Source organism: Crotalus tigris, unplaced genomic scaffold (assembly GCF_016545835.1).
Source record: "Crotalus tigris isolate CLP2741 ecotype Arizona unplaced genomic scaffold, ASM1654583v1 scf7180000017624.2573661763:2888555, whole genome shotgun sequence".
Classification (NCBI taxonomy): Eukaryota; Metazoa; Chordata; class Lepidosauria; order Squamata; family Viperidae; genus Crotalus; species Crotalus tigris.
Window position 1 is genome coordinate 1717905 of NW_024096519.1, and position 22565 is coordinate 1740469.

Here is a 22565-nt window from a genome sequence, read left to right on the forward strand (position 1 = left end):
CGATATCAGGCACAAATGGAGAGTAGCTGCAGCATCATATCAAAAGGGTCGCCTTTTTGGAGAGGCTCTCACTCCTTACCTGACTGAAAACAAAGAAAAGTTGAAGGTACTAGCTCATATTGTCAAAAAAACGAATGCCCAGCTTCCCCGGTTTCTATCTCCGTACCCATCCCAGGGTTCGGAGGGAGCAGATGCCTTCCGCAGCCCTTGGCCGGCAGGCCTTCTATATGCATTTCCACCCCTTCCCTTGATCCCGGCTGTCATCAGGAAGCTGTTACAGGAACGGGCGGAGCTAATTCTTGTGGCCCCATATTGGCCGAGGCGTCCATGGTTCGCGGATCTCGTGAACCTTGCCATGCCCCCCCTTGGCAAATCCCTCCAGAAAGGATAATTCTAACACGGGGTCATACACCACCCGGACCCGCAGTGGCTACAACTAGCCGCCTGGCATCTGAGCGCCAGTTCCTGATGTGTGGATCTTACTCTTCAAGGGTGATAGCTATGATCCAAGCTTCCAGAAGGAAGCTTGGATCTATGATGCTACTTGGAAGAACTTCTGTGACTGGTGTACCTATAAGGGTTTGTCTATCTCTTCTGTCACTATTCCAGTGATCTTGAATGCCTCATGGATGGAGTGGATAAGGGCTTAGCGCCCAACACCTTGCGTAGACAGGTGGCCGCTCTTTCCACGGTGTTCACCTGTGCCAACACTACTCCATTGTCCCATCATCCCAGGGTCCGGTCCTTTATGAAAGGAGTCTCCAACACCAGACCTCCGGTAGTACACAGGTATCCATCTTGGGAACTACCTCGTGTTCTGCAGGCACTCACTAGGTCTCCCTTTGAATCTATAAGGTCTTGTCCTCTTCACATTTTGTCCCACAAGGTGGCCTTCCTAGTAGCCATCACGTTGGCGAGACGCGTGTCAGAGCTGGCTGCTCTTTCAGTTAGGGAAGACCTGTGTACCTTCTATCAGGACAGAGTGGTGATGAGGTTAGATCCCTCATTCATTCCCAAGGTGAATACGATGTTTCACTGGGCTCAGGACATTGTATTACCAAACTTTTGTCCCAATCCTTCTCACACACTAGAAAAGCAGTGGCATTACCTAGATGTACGTAGGGCATTGCATCATTACATTAAGAGGACAGCTTCCTTTTGCAAATCGGAGGCATTGTTTGTCTCTTTCCACTCAACTTCCAAGGGACAGAAGGTTTCCTCCTCTACTATAGCCAGGTGGATCAAGGCCTGTATCTCTCAATCTTACCAGGCTTACTCTTTACCTGTCCCAAGCTGCCTGACAGCGCACTCTATTCGTAGCACTTCCACGTCAGCGGCATGGCAGACTCAGGCATCCATAGAGGACATCTGTAAGGCGGCTACGTGGTCGTCCCCTTCACCATTCATTCGCCACTACAAACTCGACAAGTTTGCTTCCGCAGAGGCCGCTTTTGGCCGTCAGGTTTTACAACAAGTGGTCCACTTCAGCAACAACACTTAACCAACCTGCTTCCCACCCGTGGGATCATAGGGGCTTTGGTATGTCCCATCTGTGGATTCTACATTCCTTTACATGCTGGAGAAGGGGCGTTGTCTTACCTGAACGCCTTTTCTCAGCATGAGGAATATAGAATCCACCTCCTCCCTGATCATTACTAGCAGTTAGGTTAGTGTCAGCAGTTTGGAGCCATCACGTCACACAATCATTCGCTTCGCCCTTTCGAAACTGGGGCATGGTCAGACCCTGCAGAGGCATGGCAACTTTGTTTGTTTGGTCTGATTGAGCTAGAAGACTAAATCAACCCATCTGTGGATTCTACATTCCTCATGCTGAGAAAAGGTAAGACAACGCCCCTTTTCTTTATACCATAATGGGTCATCTCTCACTCGTCTCAATATTTCGTCTCTTATTGATTTTTTTCACAAATCTAACATCTTAAAATCCCATGTTGTAACTTTTGAAAGCAGTGGAAATTCACAAGAAACTATGCTGTCTTCTTATCGCCCAAGGATTACAAGAATAACTAAGCTGGCAAATGTGTCATTTTTCTTTCAATTATTTTCCTTTAGAAAAAGCTGCCTGAAGATTAGGTAGTCCAGCAGAAAATGAAACCTAGGCAATCCATTGGCACAATGGGGTTTCTCTCAATAATGTTTCAAATTCTTAATGTACTTGTCTAAGCTTTGTAGATACTCCACCTCTTTGCTTACTTACTAGATTCTACCAGTAGTTTTAGCAAAGCAAGGAGATATTTAAGGCATATTCTGGCTATCATAATTTTAAAAATTACTTTTGGCTTAATTGAAATGAGAACATGTAGCCATGTAACATTCCCATTACTGTTGTTTCACTAACTACCAATGTGTTTCCAAGTACAATATAACTGCTGGTTATAATAATTCGTGTTGCTCAAGACCTGGGTATCTGGATAGACTGTGTCTAGCCAATTCAAATGAGTAGAAAATGCCTACTGAAAGATGTCTGCTGTCAGAGATGGCACTGAAGGGATCATAGACAAAGTTCTGTGAAGTCCCTCTCTTTTGCTAGAACCTGTCCCCAGAAGCAAAAGTATCTTTTATTCTTATGATTTTGCAAATTCATTAACACTTGGTTTTATAACTTCTTTGGAGCGATTTCAGCACTGAATTGTGTTAGCTAAAATTGTTACATTTTATGTAATATTTTAAAGATATTTTTGTGTTGGTTTATTGAAGATTTGTATTGGTGATCTAATTGTTCATTGCTCACAATATGCAGATTGAAATAGTATATAAACATATAACAAAAGACACAATACCAAGTCTCTCTGGAAGAAACATAGAAGGGTCCCCAACAGGCAGTCTGCATTTACATCCTGTTGCAGCACACAACAAAGAAAATCATATGCAAATGACTTCTTTTTATATTTCAAGGTCCAAGTAACATAATATGCCACGGTGGCACAGTAGTTAGAATGTAGTATTGCAGACTAACTTTGCCCATTGTCAGGAGTTCGATTCTGACCGATCAAGATTGACTAAGTCTTCCATCCTTCCAAGGATCGGTAAAATGAGGACTCATTGTTGGGGGCAATATGCTGACTCTGTAAACCACTTAGAGAGTGATGTAAAGTGCTATGAAGCATATATAAGTGTAAGTGGTTTTTAATAGTTGTGTGCATCCCTGTTAGAAAACATTGCTTCAAAAAAATAGTGTGAATGCAATTGGCATTTTTAAAGAAAGAAAGGGCTCCATCAGACGATGTTTTAAATATAACCATTTATACATATGATTGAATTGTTATTTAGTTACTTGATTTTATTTGTACAACTGCCCATCTCATTTTCAAGACTCTGAACAACTGATATAATCAAAACGATCACACCAACATAATTGAAAATAAATAATTGTATTGTTCAGATTACATGCAGCAGATGGGAGGTCAAGCACATCTTTTTTTCTGGATAACAGTAGAAGGATATAGGGTTACAGCTCAGAAACAGCTAGAAGTATTGCTGAACCATCAGAAGGATGGAATGCATCAAACAACACAAACCAAAGGTCTGTTAAGAACAGCTGCAGTTGGAATATATGAACAGTATTTATCAGAAAAGGTAAGAATTGATTTTTTAAAAAACAAAAATGTTTTATAAAACATCTATTTATAAAAAGATTTGTAGAAGTGAATAATTTGAAAAATTTCAGAAAATTAAACAAAATCAATCTAAAAAGTAAAAAAAAATCATACAATGTAATTGAGATAGGATATACAGTAGTATGTTGTTACTCATTGTTAATTGGTTCCAGGAGGCATAATGAATACCAAAAACAAGGAGTACCAAACAAATTTTCCCCATAAGGAATAAAGTAGTGAGTCACAAGGCAGCTGACACTGACGTGTTCTAGCTGTGCGTTGAGTACCAAATAAATGATAAGTACCAGGACAAAATTTTCATGTCAAAATGCTTTGAGTATCAAATTCAATGAGTTTTAAAGCAGTTGAGTACCTGGGTACCGCTCTAAAAATAATCAAAAGATAGCGAAGGCTGCTGTACTAGCTACTAAAAATTATAATAATAAAAAGAATCATAGTTGTAAGAATATATTACAGGTAGTCCACAAGTTAAAATTGTTTGTTTAGTAACCAAAGTTACAATGGCACTGAAAAAAGTGACCATTTTTTACTTCCGACTCTTGAGCAACCCCATGCTCACATGATCAGAATTTGGATGCTTGGCAATTGGCTCTTATTTATAATGATTGCAATGTCCCAGAGTCAGGTGATCACTTTTTGTGATCTTCTCACATACTATGGGGAAACCATATTAACATAACAATCATGTTACTAACTTAACTTGCTTCACTTAACAATTATGGCAAGAAAGGTTGTAAAATGGGACCAAATTCACTTAACAAATGTCTTAGTAATAGAGATTTTGGGTTCAATGGTGGTCATAAGTTGAGGGATAAATTTGTAAATAAACTAATCTTGAATAGAGATAAAATTGAACATATAAAATTACCCCATATAATATATAGAGAAGTCTATGTATATCAGAATCTATAGTAATTAGAAAGTGTCATCCCTATATAATTATTTCAATTTATATGTCACTTGTAAATATTCTTTCCAATACCTCAAAATGAAATAATATAACTTTTATGAATAACTTGAACTACTTGAGTTCTTTGCTTTTATTAAAATAACTGATACGGTTTTTATAGCTTTATTTTATCTTTAATAATAATGGCTGATTTTTATTTTTTACAAACAAATGAATTAAAATAAAAACTAAAATAATTTAATTCTCTGTGGTAGGCTTCTCCAAGAATTAATATTGATGATACACTGGTAGCAAAGCTGGAAGAAAAATTAAATAATGAGGACCCAACTCCTGAAATTTTTGATCAGATTCAAAGAAAGGTATACAGTATTGTGATCTACTAATCTGACTGTCTATGTGTCAATATTTATGACTAATTTTGTTGGTTTTTAGACTGAAATGTAGCGTAATAATGCAAATACCTATTACATTATTTACATCTAGATGCACCTTTATATAATAAAGTGCTTTATGATTTAGATTACCTATTTTGCATAATATTAAGCTTTAATTTCATTAAGGTATATGAATTGATGCTGCAGGATGAAAGATTCTATCCTTCATTCAAACAGCATGCACTTTACGTACGAATGCTTGCTGAGCTAGATATGCTAAAGGATCCTAGTTTCAGAGGATCAGATGATGGTGAAGGAGGTAAGTTGATTTTTATCAGGTAGGAGTTATAACTGTAAGTATAAACAGATAGGAAGTAATTTTTCCTCATCAGATAGGATTTAACCTTTCTTTCTTTCTTTCTTTCTTTCTTTCTTTCTTTCTTTCTTTCTTTCTTTCTTTCTTTCTTTTTTTTTTTTTGCAAAGAGGCTTATGTTGTTGTTGTTAGTTGCGAAGTCGTGTCTGACCCATCGTGACCCCATGGACAACGTTGCCCCAGGCCTTTCTGTCCTCTACCATCTTCTGGAGTCCATTTAAGCTCACGCCTACTGCTTCAGTGACTCTGCCCAGCCACCTCATTCTCTGTCGTCTCCTTTTTCTATTGCCCTCAATCTTTCTCAGCATTAGGCTCTTCTCCAGCGAGTCCTTCCTTCTCATTAGGTGGCCAAAGTACTTGAGTTTCAACTTCAGGATCTAGCTTTCTAATGAGCAGTCAGGGTTGATCTTCTCTAGGACTGAACGGTTTGATCGCCTTTCAGTCCAGGGAACTCGCAGGAGTCTTCTCCAGCACTGTAGTTCAAAGGCCTCAATTCTTTGGCGCTCAGCCTTCCTTATGATCCAACTTTCACAGTCATACATTACAACTGGGAAAACCATGGCAGGGTGATGTCTCTGCTTTTAAATATGCTATCTAGATTTGCCATAGCTTTCCTCCCCAGGAGCAAGCATCTTTTAATTTCTTGGCTGCAGTCTGCATCTGTGGTGATCTTGGAGCCCAGGAAGATAAAATCTGTCACTAACTCCATTTCTTCCCCATCTATTGCCAGAAATTGAGAGGGCTGGAGGCCATGATCTTGGTTTTCAAGCCAACTTTTGCACTCTCTTTCTTCACCCACAACAAGAGGCTCTTTAGTTCCTCTTCACTTTCTGCCATTAAAGTGGTATCATCTGCATATCTTAGGTTGTTGATATTTCTCCCGGCAATCTTAATTCCAATTTTTGATTCATCTAGCCCTGCCTTTCTTATGTGCTCTGCATATAAGTTAAATAGGCAGGGCAATAGAATACAGCCTTGCTGGACTCCTTTCCCAGTTTTGAACCAATCATGTCCAGTTCTCACTGTTGCTTCTTGACCTGCATATAGGTTTTTCAAGAGACAAATAAGATGGTCTGGTACTCCCAACTCTTTAAGAACTTCCCACAATTTGTTATGATCCACACAATCAAAGGTTTTAGCATAGTCAGTGAAGCAGAAGTAGATGTTTTTCTGGAACTCCCTAGCTTTCTCCATGATCCAGCGTATGTTGGCAATTTGATCTCTAGTTCCTCTGCCTCTTCGAAATCCTGCCTGTACTTCTGGAAGTTCTCAATCCACATACTGCTGGAGTCTAGCTTGTAGGATTTTAAGCATAACTTTACTTGCATGTAAAATGAGTGCAATGGTGCGATAGTTTGAACATTCTTTGGCATTGTCTTTCTTTGGAATTGGAATGTAAACTAACCTTTTCCAATTTTGTGGCCACTGTTTAGTTTTCCAAATTTGCTGGCAAATTGAGTGTAGCACTTTTACTGCATCGTCTTTTAAGATTTTTGAATAGCTCAGCTGGAATACTGTCACCTCTACTAGCTTTGTTGTTGCTCAGCTTTCCTAAGGCCCATTTCACTTCACATTCTAGGATGTCTGGCTCGAAGTCAGTGACCACTCCATCGTGGTTATCAAGGATGCTAAGCTCGTTCTTGTATAGTTCTTCTGTGTAATTTTGCCACCTCTTCTTAATCTCTTCTGCCTCTGTTAGGTCCCTGCCATTTTGGTCCTTTATCATGCCCATCTTTGCATGAAACGTTCCCTTCATATCTCCAGTTTTCTTGGAGAGATCTCTGGTTCTCCCTATTCTATTGTTTTCTTCTATTTCTTTGCACTGTTCATTTAAGAGGGCATTCTTATCTCTTCTAGCTATTCTCTGGAATTCTGCATTCAGTTGGGTGTATCTTTCTCTTTCTCCTTTGCCTTTTGCTTCCCTTCTTTCCTTAGCTATTTGCAAAGCTTCCTCAGATAGCCATTTTGCTTTCTTGCATTTCTTTTTCTTTGGGATGGTTTTAGTTGCTACCTCCTGTACAATGTTGTGAATCTCCATCCATAGTTCTTCAAGCATTCTGTCTATCAGATCTAATTCCTTAAATCTATTTGTCATCTCTAATTCCTTAAATCTATTTGTCATTTCTATTTGTCATCTCTATTCATCAGGAATATGATTTAGTTCATATCTGAGTGGCCTAGTGCTTTTCCCTACTTTCTTCAATTTAAGCCTAAATTTTGCAACGAGAAGCTCATGATCTGAGCCACAGTCAGCTCCTGGTCTTGTTTTTACTGACTGTATAGAACTTCTCCATCTTTGGCTGCAGAGCACATGGTCAATCTGATTTCTGTGTCTAGTGATGTCCATGGGTAGGGCCGTCTCTTGGGTTGTTGGAAAAGAGTGTTTGCTATGACCGTCGTATTTTCTTGACAAAATTCTATCAGCCTGTGCCCTGCTTCATTTTGTACTCCAAGACCAAACTTGCCTGTTATTCCAGTTATTTTTTGGCTTCCTACTTTAGCATTCCAATCCCCCATGATGATAAGAACATCATTTTTTGGTGTTGATTCTATAAGGTGCTGTAGGAAATCATAGAACCGGTCAAATTCATCCTCTTCAGCACCAATGGTTGGGGCATAGACCTGGACTACTGTGATATTGAATGGTTTGCCTTGGATTCGCACTGAGATCATTCTGTCATTTTGGGGATTGTATCTCAGTATTGCTTTTCCTACTTTTTTATTGACTATGAAGGCTACTCCATTTCTTCTGAGGGATTCTTGCCCAAAGTAGTATACCTGATGGTCCTCTGAATTAAATTCACCCATTCCTGTCCATTTTAGTTCGCTGATTCTTAAGATGTAGATGTTCAGTCTTGTCTTCTCTTGTTTGACTATGTCCAGTTTGCCTTGATTCATGGATCTTACATTCCAGGTTCCTATGGAGAAAAGATCTTTACAGCATCGGACTTTCCTTTCATAATCAGATGCATCCACAGTTGAGCGCCCTTTCGGCTTTGGCCCAGTCGCTTCACTTTTTCTGGCGCTACTAGTACTAGCCCTCTGCTCTTCCCCAGTAGCATATTGGGCACCTTCTGACCTGAGGGGCTCATCTTCCAGCGTCATATCTTTTTGCCTTTTGGTACTGTCCATGGGGTTTTCATGGCAAAGATACTGGAGTGGTTTGCCATTTCCTTCTCCGGTGGATCACATTTTGTCAGAATTCTCTGCTATGACCTGTCCATCTTGGGTGACTTTGCACGGCTTCATTGATTTACGCAAGCCCCTTTGCCACGACAAGGCAGTAATCCATGAAGGAGGGGCTTATGTAGAAGACACTAAAAATAATTTGGGGAAATTTTGCATATCTCAACATATAAGAATTGTGACTATTCCATTTGGTTGCTCTTTTATAGCTATTGCAAATTTCCACAGTAACAGGTAGTGTGCATGCTTTGATTCTGAAAAAGTGCTTCATACCCACAGAAGTGTGAAATTCGTTAAAGGAATATGACTATTTTCATACTCTACAAGAACTGAAAAAACATTTTTCTTTAAGAATAACTTTCTGGAGTAAAATTAAATATGACTTCCTTTTAAGCTTATGCAGAGACTCTTAGTGTATAACACTCTTATCTCTTTAGTCCTTACATTAAATATATTTTTACTACTGGTATTATAAACAAAACATCTGCTTAGCTACCTCCTAGTGGCCTATGGTGACAATAGCACAATTTTTCATTTAAGTTTTAGCAATCAGCAGAACTAAGTATTCCCTGCTAGTATTTAATTTGTTCCAAGCTATTTAAAATAATAGATGGATGTAATTTTCACTATTCCTTTTTAAATTATTGTAATATTATTTTGACTACTGAATTGTAATACCTTGGCTTTTTCTTTATAATGATCTTGTTGTAATAATGTTTAGTTCTTAGTTTATTAAATAGTAAGATTATCCATTATACATAAATTTGTTTACAGCTGTTTATATTTTTAAACACAGCAGGGAGAAATCATAATATGTTCATTTCTAAAAACAGGAGAAAAATATGATTAAAATATCATGATTGAAATGGTGTAATACTTTGTATCTAGGCAATGTCCTAAAATTCACTTCTCAGTTCACTTTCCATTTCTTATCACTCTCATTACTTAATGTGCAGTAAAATATATGGATTTAGGGTGAAAAAACATGGTGATTAACTAGTTAATATTTACAGTATTAACCAGTTATTCACTTATCTTTTTTCATCCTGAATCCATATAGGTTTATGTATGTACATAAATATAAATTCATGCTTATGTTCCTTCAATATATTTCCATTGTATGGCTTTATAAAAAAATGTTCTCTTTACACAGAATCATTTAATGGATCTCCTACAGGCAGCATTAATTTGGTAAGTGTGTTTTTCAATATGGTAAAAGTTCAAAATATTACTTGTTTATTTAAGACAAAAGCAACAAAAACAAAAATGACACTAGATATGTTTGTTTTTGAGACTATTTTATTTTAAAAGTAGTTAAATAGTTAAGAAGCTAGTTGCAAGAAAAAATGTTAAGGGCAATAGAATAAAACATACATTTCAATATTTAAAAGTCTAGTGTAAAATACAGAATAAATAAGATAAAACAGTATCAGAAAATTAAAAAGCATCAGTTAAAAAAAGGTAAAACTCTCAGAAATCCTACGAGAATAAAAATGTCTTTGTTTGGCATCAGAAAATAATAATGATAGTATTGGGTATACCTAATTTGGAGGAAATTCCAAAGTTAAAATTCTGCATTGAAAAAAAAAACTTGCCATTCGTGCAATAATATTTCTGGAATATAAATTATAACCGTGGCTTTCTCTTCACCTAGTCACTGGATGATCTTTCAAATGTGTCTGCTGATGAGTCGATACAATTACCTGCATGCATTTCAGATACTGGTGAGTTTAGTATTGGTATTTGTGTTTTCATGAGAAGGTAAAATAACTGTAACTGATTAACCTTGTAATTAATTATTTGTTTAATATAGTTTTTATCCATTATCATTAAAACATTTGTCTTCTTGCTGTTATTATGCAGAAACTCCAAGAAGAAAGACTTACATTAGCTAATAAACTTATTGTATATTTAAGATTAATTTTCCATTTGCATCCAGTAAATGTTTCTGTTTTATTATCCTTTTCAATGTATCATTAGAGTTCAACTTTCATATCAATGGTTGTTTCATTCTCTAAACATGTATTTTTTTTTCATTTGTGACATTATTTCTTTCATTCAGTCAATCATTCTATAAAACCAAATAAAGAATTAACATCAATTATATTGGAATATGCTAAAGATATGAGCACAATATGCATTGCTGTCCCAAATTATGAATTCTTTTGACATCTGGTATATATCACCTAACTCAGTGCTATATCACCATTCAATACAGTATAAGTGATCTTTGAAGTATGACAGATCATTCAAAGTTTAAATATATTTACCAAAAACTATATACAGCTCTGATTCAAAATTATAAATTATACAGAAGTCACCCAATCATTTGCCCTTATGAATGACTGTAGAATTCTTGTATAGAATTTTTAACTTTGCAGAAATGCTGCAAATGCTGTAGAATTCTTAACTTTGCAGAAGTGCTGCAGCATGCCCACATATCTATTCCTCTTCCCATCCTGCGCTGCCAGGTCCCCAAAAGTCCTGCACCATTGTAAACAGGAGATAGGTGGTGCTCAGTCTTAATATAGATGGCCTCTTTGAACCCTCTTTCAAACCAGCAGTTTTTTCTGCCCACATTCTGGTTTGAAAGAGGTATCAAAGAGCCATCTACATTAAGATTGAGCAGCCTTCTCTCAACGGGTGGAGTACACCGCCATCTATCCCATTTATAACACAGTCCTTTCAGCAATTTCAAGAAAGTTCCACGCTCATTTGCACTATTGAGTTGACCCTTAAGACAAAGATAAACCTTCACGTGGCCTCAATGACTCCCAGAAAGAGTAATAATAATAATGATATAATAATAATAGTAATAGTAATAATAGTAATAATTGGAAGATCTGCAAGAAATATCATTTGCCTGTAAGCAAGATCATAAAATAGGGTTCATAAAATAGAGAAAGTCATAGAAAATGATAAAATTAAACTGCTCTGGGACATCAGAATTCAAACAGACAAGCACCTGCAACATAACACCTTAACTTAACAATTGTCGATAAGAAAGACAAAAAAGTCTGGAAAGTGGACATGGTAGTGCCTGGAGATAGCAGAATAGAAGAGAAAGAACTGGAGAAGATAACAAAATACAAAGACCTACAAATAGAAAGGCAAGCAAGGGTAGTACCATTAGTACCATTTGGGTGCAATCCCAAAACAACTAGAGCACCAGTTGAACATCATTGGCACTGACAAATTCGCCATTAGTCAATTGGAAAAGGCGGCCTTACTAAAAACTGCTTCCATCCTGCGACAGTATCTATAATATCAAACATCCACATCTGCCTATCCCAGGTCCTTGGGAAGGACTCGATAGGTAGACAAAAATGCCAAATCCAGTCTGAACATCTGTCTGACTGTGCGATGATCAATAATAATAATAATTGCCGATAAGAAAGACAAAAAGGTCTGGATAGTGGACATGGCAGTGCCTGGAAACAGCAGAATAGATGAGAAAGAACTGGAGAAGATAACAAAATACAAAGACCTACAAATAGAAATAGAACAAAATAGAGCAAAGGCAAATAAGGATAGTACCAATAATAATAGGTGCCTTAAGTGCAATCCCAAAACAACCAAAGCGCCACTTGAACACCATTAGCATTGACAAATTCGCCATTAGTCAGTTGGAAAAGGCGGACTTACTAAGAAGTACGACGATATCTGTAATACCATCAATTCAAACATCCACATCTGCTTATCCCAGGTCATTGTAAGGACTCGATAGGTAGACAAAAATGTCAAATCCAGTCTCAACATCTGGCTGATTGTGTAATAGTAGTAGTAGTAGTAGTAGTAGTAGTAGTAGTAGTAGTAGTAATAACAACAACAACAGTTGGAAGGGACCTTGGAGGTCATTTAGTCCAACTCCCTGCTCAGGCAGGAAACCGTATACCATTTCAGACAAATGGCTATCCAGTCTCTTCTTAAAAATTTCCAGTGTTGGAACATTCACAGCTTCTGGAGGCAGGTTGTTCCACTAATTAATTCAGCTACCCTTAGTTAAAATTACCTTTCTTATATATGAAGTGTAACATGAAAGGCTAATTAAATTGAATAAAAAAGTAATTTCTATTTTCCTTGCATCTCTGAGATGAAGAAGGAAAGTTAAGTCTCAGGTTTTTTCTTGTAACAGTAAAAGTATATATATAAAATACCCATCACATCATTTCTTTTTGAGATAAATAGAGAAAAAAATAGAAGAATTTCAGAAGAAAGCAGTTTGCATGTCCATATTGATTTGGCTTCTCTCATTTTCAACAGCTTTTCATTTCATGTTTCTTCCACTATTTCGTCTTTCTTTTCGTCTAGCCATTATTGTTTATTTTAATTGATAGTCTATGCTGATTATAATCCATATACTATGGCAGGAGTTTGTAATGACCATGGGAGGACATATGCATTATATACTATAACTGTTCAACGTCGAACTGCAACTACTAATGATGAGTGGAAAACATATCGCCGCTACAGTGATTTCCATGACTTCCATATGAGAATCACTGAACAGGTAATTTGAAATTATCTTGATTTGTTTATTTTTTGAGAAAAACATCGATTAATTAAAATTAGCAATGAATAAATTTCATTTTGTTTGCTTGAAATCAATGGATTTTGGTTTATCTTATTCTTAAAACTAGAGATCCCCAACCTCTGGGCTATGGCCTTCTGAGTGCCTGGTGTGTGCGCTCACCCCTGTCCTTGCACTTGCGCTAAGCAAGTGTTAGCCTCTTGTTGGTGCTAGGCAAGTCGCGAGCCTCTTGCCAGTGCTAGGCAGGCCACGAGCCTCTCGCTGGCACTAAGCAAGCACCACGCTGGTGCTAGCAGCCACATTTGCGGAGCGTGCGTGCTCAAGGCCCCGGTCATATGTATGTGCATGCAGCCACATTTGTGTGTGCGCGCATGCGCGTATAAAGTCCTTGTCCCTCCCTTTCCCACCAGGCCGCCAACCCAGAAAGGTTGGCGACCCCCACTTAAAACCATTCCACAGTCTCCTAATTATATACTTGAAATTGGAGTAAGCTAATCAGAGCCTGATGAAATTTGCATACCAGACTTTCTAGTTCCAAACTTCAACCCTCTTATTATTGTTATTTTATCTTTTATAACCTGCATACATTGACTTCTTGCAGATATATTTTTACAGACAATTGCAAAATGTTTCTTAATTGTATTACTCTAGAAATTAATATTGACACAATATTAAAGATTAAATCAATTAAATGTTCCTGTAGAATGGTGATGGTGAACCTTTTAGAGACCAAGTGCCCCAAAACTGGCTCCCGCCCTGCTCCACCCCCTGGCCCACCCTCACCCTGCTTGCCCGCAGGGCCACTCACCGCCTCCAGGGCCTGCCGCAAATCGCCCAGGCAATCCAGCAGCACCATGGCCACACCCTCTGCCCGCGCATCAACTGCATGATGGGGCATGAGGGCAGAGTCTTGTCTACGCTGCCTGGCTGTCATGTCCTTGGCTGTGCTGCTCTGGGTGGGCCACGCTCGGGGGCAACTCTCCTCCAGGGGGGCTGCTGGTGAGGAGGGGGTCTCGGGGGGAGGCAAGGCTGGGGCAATGGTACATGTGCCCACAGAGAGGGCTCAGAGTGCCGCCTCTGGCATGCGTGCCATAAGTTTGCCACCACTGCTGTAGAACATCCTGTAGAAAATCTTGTATGAAAAAAAGAGAATGTAAACTGGGTGACAGCTCTTCTTTTTGATAGCTAATTTAGATACTGAGAAAATGTATACCGATGTGTTGTTATTCAAACCTATACCTTCAATCTAGAAAGCCTCCGTCCAGAAACTGGTGATTGTAAATTCCAATGTAACTAGCCACCGATGTAAATATGTTTTAATATAGTTAATTCTAGTAAACAAGGAAAACAGCCTAAGAGATTTGGAGAAGACTTTCCTGTCGAATAGACCTTGTGAAAAAAGTAGCAGTGTTGTATCTATATTGGTTATGACATTTGTTTATTTATTACATGTAAATGCCACTTTGTTGTTGTTAATTGCGAAGTCGTGTCCAACCCATCGCGACCCCATGGACAATGTTCCTCCAGATCTTCCTGTCCTCTACCATCTTTTGGAGTCCATTTAAGTTCACACCTACTGCTTCAGTGACTCCATCCAGCCATCTCATTCTCTGTCGTCCCCTTCATCTATTGCCCTCAATCTTTCCCAGCATTAGGCTCTTCTCCAGTGAGTCCTTCCTTCTCATTAGGTGGCCAAAGTATTTGAGTTTCAACTTCAGGATCTGGCCTTCTAAAGAGCAGTCGGGTTGATCTCTTCTAGGACTGACCGGTTTGAACGCCTTGCAGTCCAAGGGACTCGCAGGAGTCTTCTCCAGCACCATAGTTCAAAGGCCTCAATTCTTTTGCGCTCAGCCTTTCTTATGGTCCATCTTTCACAGCCATACATTGCAACTGGGAAAACCATGGCCTGGACTATACGCACTTTTGTTGGCAGGGTGATGTCTCTGCTTTTTCGTATGCTGTCTAGATTTGCCATAGCTTTCCTCCCCAGGAGCAAGCGTCTTTTAATTTCTTGGCTGCAGTCCCCACCTGAGGTGATCTTGGAGCCCAGAAAAATAAAATCTGTCACTACCTCCATTTCTTCCCCATCTATTTTCCAGGAATTGAGAGGGCCGGATGCCATGATTTTGGTTTTCTTAATGTTGAGTTTCAAGCCAACTTTTGCACTCTCCTTCTTCACCCGCATCAAGAGGCTCTTTGGTTCCTCTTCACTTTCTGCCATTAGCGTGGTATCATCTGCATATCTTAGGTTGTTGATATTTCTTCCGGCAATCTTAATTCCAACTTTTGTTTCATCTAGCCCTGCCTTTCTCATTTATGTGCTCTGCATATAGGTTAAATAGGCAGGGTGACAGTATACAGCCTTGCCGGACTCCTTTTCCAATTTTGAACCAATCAGTGGTTCCGTGTCCAGTTCTCACTGTTGCTTCTTGACCCGCATATAGGTTTCTCAAGAGACAAATAAGATGGTCTGGTATTCTCATCTCTTTAAGAACTTGCCACAATTTGTTGTGATCCACACAATCAAAGGCTTTAGCATAGTCAATGAAGCAGAAGTAGATGTTTTTTCTGGAACTCCCTAGCTTTCTCCATGATCCAGCGTATGTTGGCAATTTGATCTCTAGTTCCTCTGCCTCTTCGAAATCCTTCCTATACTTCTGGTAGTTCTCGATCCACATACTGCTGGAGTCTAGCTTGTAGGATTTTAAGCATAACTTTACTAGCATGTGAAATGAGTGCAATGGTGCGATAGTTTGAACATTCTTTGGCAAAATGCCACTTAGCTCTTAGCAATTCTGTGTGGTGAAATTAATTAATAATATTCTCTTTTGCTGAAATGCTACAATGTGTGTGTATTTAGAATGAACTGCCGCATCTGTTTTTTTTTAGTTTGAAAACCTAGGAAATTTATTGAAACTTCCTGGTAAAAAAACATTCAACAATATGGATAGAGATTTTTTGGAAAAGAGGAAGAAAGATTTAAATTCATACTTACAGGTATGTTCTTATACTCAGATTCTTAGTTAAAATGAGTGTATTTTGTTACTTTCCTCTCCCATTAGACTTCTAGGATATTGCAGTAAATTTTATAGATATTTAGGATAGCATGCTTTGGAATTACATAAATATTTAAAAAACGCCCTAGGGTTTATTTGATGTCCACTCATTAGTGACTGAAGTTATGATAACCCTAAACAAAGGGTATTTCCAATAGGCCCTTATGGTTGTGGCCATTGCAATGTCCCCAACAATCACATGATCACAATTTGGGTGCTCTGCAACCAGTTCACAATTATAATATTGCAATAATATTGCATGTGACTATCATTTGTGACTTTCACTGCCAGCTTCCAACAAAGTTAATAGGGAAGATGGCTGGAGATCACAAGTGGTGATTACTTGATCATGTAATGCTACAGCTGCCTGGGATTTGCCTAACAACAGCAATTGGGACTGCCAGAACTATCATTGTTGATGTGGTGATGTGATGTTGTGTTTTCATTCATGTTACTTAGTAGTGGAGTTCCTGTTACCACATCTTTAGTAAGGATCACCTGTTCGGCTGTTGGGAGACTGGCACATTAAATGAGTTCACTTCCAGATAGAATCAAACCATAGTTATCATACAGAGCTAACTGTCCTTAAAATTAATATGGAGTTTTGGCCATGGGGAGTTGAATGGGATAGCTAAAATTGTTCAACAATAATTCAGTAATTGACTACAGTTGGGTAGGACTTTGGGCAACACAGTATTGGTACTTTAATTTTTATATATATAAATCATATATATATATATATGTAGGTCTTTGGTTGTTCGGGTTTTCTCCCGCATAAAATTGGAAGTTTTATATATATATGCATTGTTTTAATTTCAGAGCAAAATGTTTATTTTTCTTAATGTAATTTGCATGTTTTACCTACTAGCTTTTGTTAACACCCGAAGTGATGAAAGCTTATCCGTCTTTAGCACACTATGTGTATGATTTCTTGGAAAACAAGGCATACAATAAAGAGAAGGGGGATTTTGCTCGGAAGGTAAGATGTATATATTATAACTTAGCAATCAGAACTTTTCAAAGAATAAATAATTTAGTCTGTTTTCATTTCATCAAAACTCTATGATGTAGTCCTTTAACCAATATGACACAGTTAATGTATGAATTTGTTACTTTGTATAAATACAGACTGCAAATAAGAATAGAACCATTGAAATAGAACCATTGAATTATTCTCAGAGAACAATTTTTTTGATACAGAATCTTTGTAGTGAGAACGTTTTCTTTTGAAGAAATATGTAGAAGTTTATTCTAAAATTTTATGTAGTGTTTTTAAACATGTTAAGATTTCTGTCCTTTGATCTACCTTTAAAGCTGCTGATCATTTCAGGCATCACTTGCTTTATAGTTTCCATTTGCCTGCTTTAAAGAGAGAATGCATGTCTCCCACTGAAATTGCTTTTTGAGGCTGTTTCACATCAAGGAATTAAAGCACAGTTTTTTTTCTCATACAGTCCTTATCAAAACTGATCATTCAGCAGTTGAGATAAAACTAAATTCCTTTGCAGGTTTTTTGCACAGGTATCTTTTTTTTTTTTTTTGCTATGACCATTCTTTTTAATAAAATGTATAAAAGGCAATATTTCAAATTTAATTGAAGATTTAATTAATAGCAGTTCTAAAAAATATTTCAGTAACAGTAGCTTCCAATAAACTAAGTTATTTGATTCTTCTTAAAACTTTTATGGAATTAAGCAATAAAATTAATGTTGTGTTATCACTCCACACTATCTTTACTTGAACAAGAAGAGATCAACTTTCCTTTGAGAGTAGGCTGAGGAATACCTTGCAAAATTTTCCTATGTCTTTCAAAAATGGTAAGCTTCAGCTTAAAATTGTAACAAAAGTAATATTTTTAAAGATTCATTCCAGATATTTCACAAATTTCATAAATATAATGTTTCAATTAGTTTATTATATCTGTTAATTTAAAAGATGTTCAGAGTAGTTAGCCATAAAATTTAACAAACCAGCAACTTTTTAAGCATCAACATTTTTGCACAAATAAAAATCATTTTCATTTGCTTTCTGATTTATAGAAGGCTTGTCTAAAGTTATGTGCCCTAATTGGAATATCTCTTTATTTCTTGTCTTTATTTAAATTAACTCAAAAAGTTAGAAACATTCACAGCAAAACTTCCATATGGGAAGCACATATGGCAAAAAAAAAATATCTTTCAGATGTTCTACTTCTTGGCTGCTTGTAGTTTGATAAATGCAAGTTGGCACATAAAATAATTTTGTAGATTAAAAGATGGACAGCGTATTTTAATTTAATTTTACAGTCACTTAATATATTTGGATCAATTGTAGTTTTTGGATAGTCATTGACAGCCCACTTAGATCTCACTGCAATAACTGAACTAAATTACCTGTGTTGACTTGGCTTAATTGTCCCAGAGAAAAAAAGCATATCATGAATCATCTAATCAAAACAAAGTATGTAGTCTGCAGAATTTTTGAAAATTTCCATTTGGAAAACTAGATCTAAATCTTCTTTCAAATTGGCTAGCTTTAATGTGTATTTTATGCTGTTTTATACTGTATTTTTAAAGCCTGATATATTTTTCTTGCAAGTACTTGAATATAGGTTGTCCTCAACTTGTTACCACAATTGGGACTAAAATGTTGTCACTGAGTGAAGCAGTCATTAAGTGAGCTATCATGTGACTCTCCATATGATTTCTTTGCTTAGCAACCACAATCTCAGCATTCTGAATTGTGGTCATTATGCAGTTAAGCTGACAGAATCCCATGTAAGGAGGACAGGGAGTTGCAGAGGATGGGGTATACCCTTCAAGGTTCCACTCAGGAGCTGAAAATGCTTGCTGTCAAAATGCAAGCAGCCCCCGAATAAAGAGAAAAAATCTTTTGAATGTGGTCCACATAGGCTCTTCCAGGGCCTCCCCACCCACCTGAGACTCTCTGCACTCCTTACTTTACTGCATTGACTGCTTCTGCTTAGATTTCAACTCTTTTATATCTCAGGGGCTGGTTGAAAGAGCTGCCTGCCAAAATATACAGCTTCTTTCCATGCATGAATAGAATTCCTTTGGCGGAATGCAAGAATAGATATGAAATCTTCAGGATTTCGGTTCCATTTTTGCACCCTGCCGAATGAGTTCAGTTCCCTCAGAAGGAGAGGGGTGTTGTCCATCCCCCAGAGACAAGAGGGAATCCTTTAGCAAGCAGCCACAGCTTGCAATCTTTCCTGCTGGCTTCCCTGTTGACTTTCTGAGGAAATCAGCAGAGAAGATTGCAAATGGTGGTGATATGATCATGAACACTTGGCAATCAGTTCTAAGTACTAACAGATTGTCAGTCATCCAGATCATGATTATTTGGCCATATGGGCTGTAACAAAGTGGCCAGAAGCACCTTTCAGGCCACCCTTTCCAAGGCTATTATAATTCTGTTAAGCAAAGTGTTGTAAGTCAGGATTACCTGAATACAATATACTTCCATTTATTTTAACTACTATGTCTTGTCCACAAGCTGTATGGTTTAGAAAATCTTATTCCTGTTGTCTAGAGTAGACTGCTAATATAACTAATGTATTTTTACATTTGGAAATGTGGTCACTCTTTTCCATATTTTGAGTGGCAGAGTAATTTCATAAATGAACAAATCAAGGGAATCAGTGGGTTCTAGATATTTGAAAATGAAATGCAGAACTGAACAGAATACCTGCAGATAAATAATAAATATTATGCTTTACTATAAACATCAGATAATTCTAACATTAGCATTCAGATTTAATTGTATTCTGAAAAATTCATCCAATGTCATAACACATGGCATAGAATCTGCTTACTTGAAGGAGCACTTGTCTCCAGTAACATCGGCCCAACCAATTATATTTTGCAGGATTGGTATACTCTGGTTTCCTTTAATTAAACAATGTCATTTATCGAGGCCTTGGAAGCATACCTCCTCTGTAGCAGTGCTTCCCTCTGGAAGGAGAAGGAGGGAGGGAGGGAGGGAGAGAGAGAGACTCCTTGCTTTATCATGTTTTTTATCTCTTAACTATCTTTTAATTTTTATTGATTTTTATTGTAATTTTTTTTATTAGATTGTTAGGAATTATCCAAAGTTGTTGAGAGTTGGGCAGCATAAAGTTTTAATGATGCCTTCTTATAGTCAACTTGATGTTTAGAATGGATTTTGCATTATTGAGTCCTTCCCAAGAACCTAGAATAGGCAGTTGTTGTTATATGCACAATATTGTGAACTCATAGCTGTCCCTACTTTAGCTGACATTAACCTTCATATGCGTGAAGTTTTTCTCCAGAACCTAGACTGTAGTAATATATCAGCCTAGAATACATACCAGTCCAAGCATCCAATTCAAATGTTCCTTTTGTAATTGCTAGATGGAAATTTTGTCAATGCACACATTTTCTAAGTGGTGTCCAATTATTATTATGATTATTATATTATGGACATCTTGCATGAGAGATAAAACAGGCAATGGCAAACTATGAGAAGTTAATTCTAAAATTATATTTTGCTTCCCTCCATACCAAACTTTTGTTTATAGATCTGCCATTACTTATTACTACATGGATATTATCTTGCAGGATCTCAAAGTAACATATAAATATAGTACAGCATTTGCCTGCATTAAAATTTTTCTTTTCCCAATAGTTGTTATATGAGAGCTAATAGGCTAATAAGTTTTATTATTCACAATTTTCCTTTTAATTTTCTCCCAGCTTTCCATAACAGTCCTTTATAAAAAAAAATTAAATCATCTGTTAAGGAGGCTGTGAGTTATGGAAGGTTTCTGGTGAAAGAGACAAATGGAAGCATCTATAGAGAACTCATTGGCTTCCAACTATGGTTGTTATTTAGCATCAGTTGAAGTACTTTGCTAAGTAGCATAGCAAAAACCACATTTTGTCCTAAGAAATTTGCTGTCCAAATGTAGATTTGGGAATTGAATATAGGATTGGATAAAGGACGAAAAGAAACAGTAACACTCACTTTGAATATGTGATTAAGATGTTTTATATTCAAAATAACTGAATATGAATGCTTTATATTTATACCATGTATTATTTTTATTAATAATTTTGTGTTACTAGTCTCCAAAATAGTGTGATGTTTTCCAACATGCATTATTGGATGACTATAATCATGTCCTCATAGATTTCTGCAAGCGTGGTAAATGTTTTCCTCTTCAGGTGGACACATTTGTAAATCCACTGCGTAACTCTATGAGAAATGTTTCAAATGCTGTCAAATCCATCCCTGACAGCTTCACAGAGGGGATGACAAAAATGTCAGACAACATGGGCAAAATATCAGAAAGATTGGGACAAGATATAAAGCAATCATTTTTCAAGGTAAGAATGTACATATAAAACAACAGAGTTTGTACTGTTTTGGGTTACTTTGATTATCCATCTCTCATTCTTCATCTCAAATATCAGGATACCAAATCCTCAGAGTTTTGGGGTTTTAGCTGCAGCCCTTGAATATCTGATCTGTCTGTAAGGAAACCATCCTCAATGGTAATTTATTTTCATTAATGAAATAGTTTTCATCAGTAGTCATATCTTCTTAGATGACCAGTACGAAACATTATTAATGCAGTTGTACCTGAAGGGGAATTGTATTTATTGCTTGTATTCTATTCCCCTTGTTGCATAATAACATCTTTGCCATAGCTGCTTAGCCTAGTTTCTGGGGTAGCAGTGGAATATCCTAAACTAGTGACATTGAGAATTTCAAATTGCCTGTGCTAGGCAAGGCTTATGGAGGAATTGAGGAGCCTAGACTGTCATGACAACCATGGACCCAACCCAACTTATTGAGAGTCTGATGTATCTAAGTAATCCAGGCTAAGTGGGCAGATGCAGTTTGGAAGTGGAGGATATCAAGCATAGCCAGTTGTCATGGACGCATCACTCTGTGGCTGCTATTTGCGATGTGACCTCTTCCATTATGAAAAAGAATGTTGGTATTTCCCCAACATAAATAAATAACATCCATAAATAATATGAATAAAGAGCTTTGAGAGTTTCATCAGGATGTGGTAGCCAGTTTGGTAAAAGCTGTCCAATGGAATAAGGAAGTGATTGTGATACTGGACCACAGATCCAGTAACATCTTGTGTGGCAATTACAACAATTCCTGAATTGGGGGCCCTTGCTTACAGTCAACCTATACCCTAGTCATCTTCCATTTGGATTACTCTACATGGGGTTACCATGAAAAGCTTTCAGCAACTACATTGACTACTCAGACAATAATAGATAACTCCAATGCTTCAGAAGTTTCATGTTCTGGTACAGATTAGGTACTGGTTGTCTAATTGTTAAGGCCCTGCATACATAGTGATCTGAGGATTGCCGTATCTTATATTTATCTGCCCATCCAGACAGGTCAAGTAGGGTCAGCTTCTTCATGGCCTATCTGCATAAGAAAGCCATTTGACAAGTGGGCATTTTTCCATGACTGTTCCTATATCTGCATTTTTCCTCAAGGAAACTGG

At 37.4% G+C, this 22565-nt stretch overlaps 1 protein-coding gene across 6 annotated transcripts in view; it reads left to right on the forward strand.

Moving 5' to 3' along the window:
* SNX13 (sorting nexin 13) overlaps positions 1–22565 on the forward strand; it is a 137881-nt gene that overhangs the window by 103919 nt on the left and 11397 nt on the right. For 5 of the 6 annotated variants that reach the window (XM_039332671.1, XM_039332644.1, XM_039332653.1 and 2 more), the window contains 9 exons: positions 3401–3594; positions 4800–4904; positions 5106–5238; positions 9633–9670; positions 10134–10203; positions 12850–12989; positions 15900–16007; positions 16935–17045; positions 21253–21414. In XM_039332671.1, coding sequence (XP_039188605.1) covers positions 3401–3594; positions 4800–4904; positions 5106–5238; positions 9633–9670; positions 10134–10203; positions 12850–12989; positions 15900–16007; positions 16935–17045; positions 21253–21414 — 1061 coding nt within the window. The remainder of the gene's footprint in view (positions 1–3400; positions 3595–4799; positions 4905–5105; positions 5239–9632; positions 9671–10133; positions 10204–12849; positions 12990–15899; positions 16008–16934; positions 17046–21252; positions 21415–22565) is intronic. The other variant, XM_039332663.1, reaches the window with a different exon arrangement.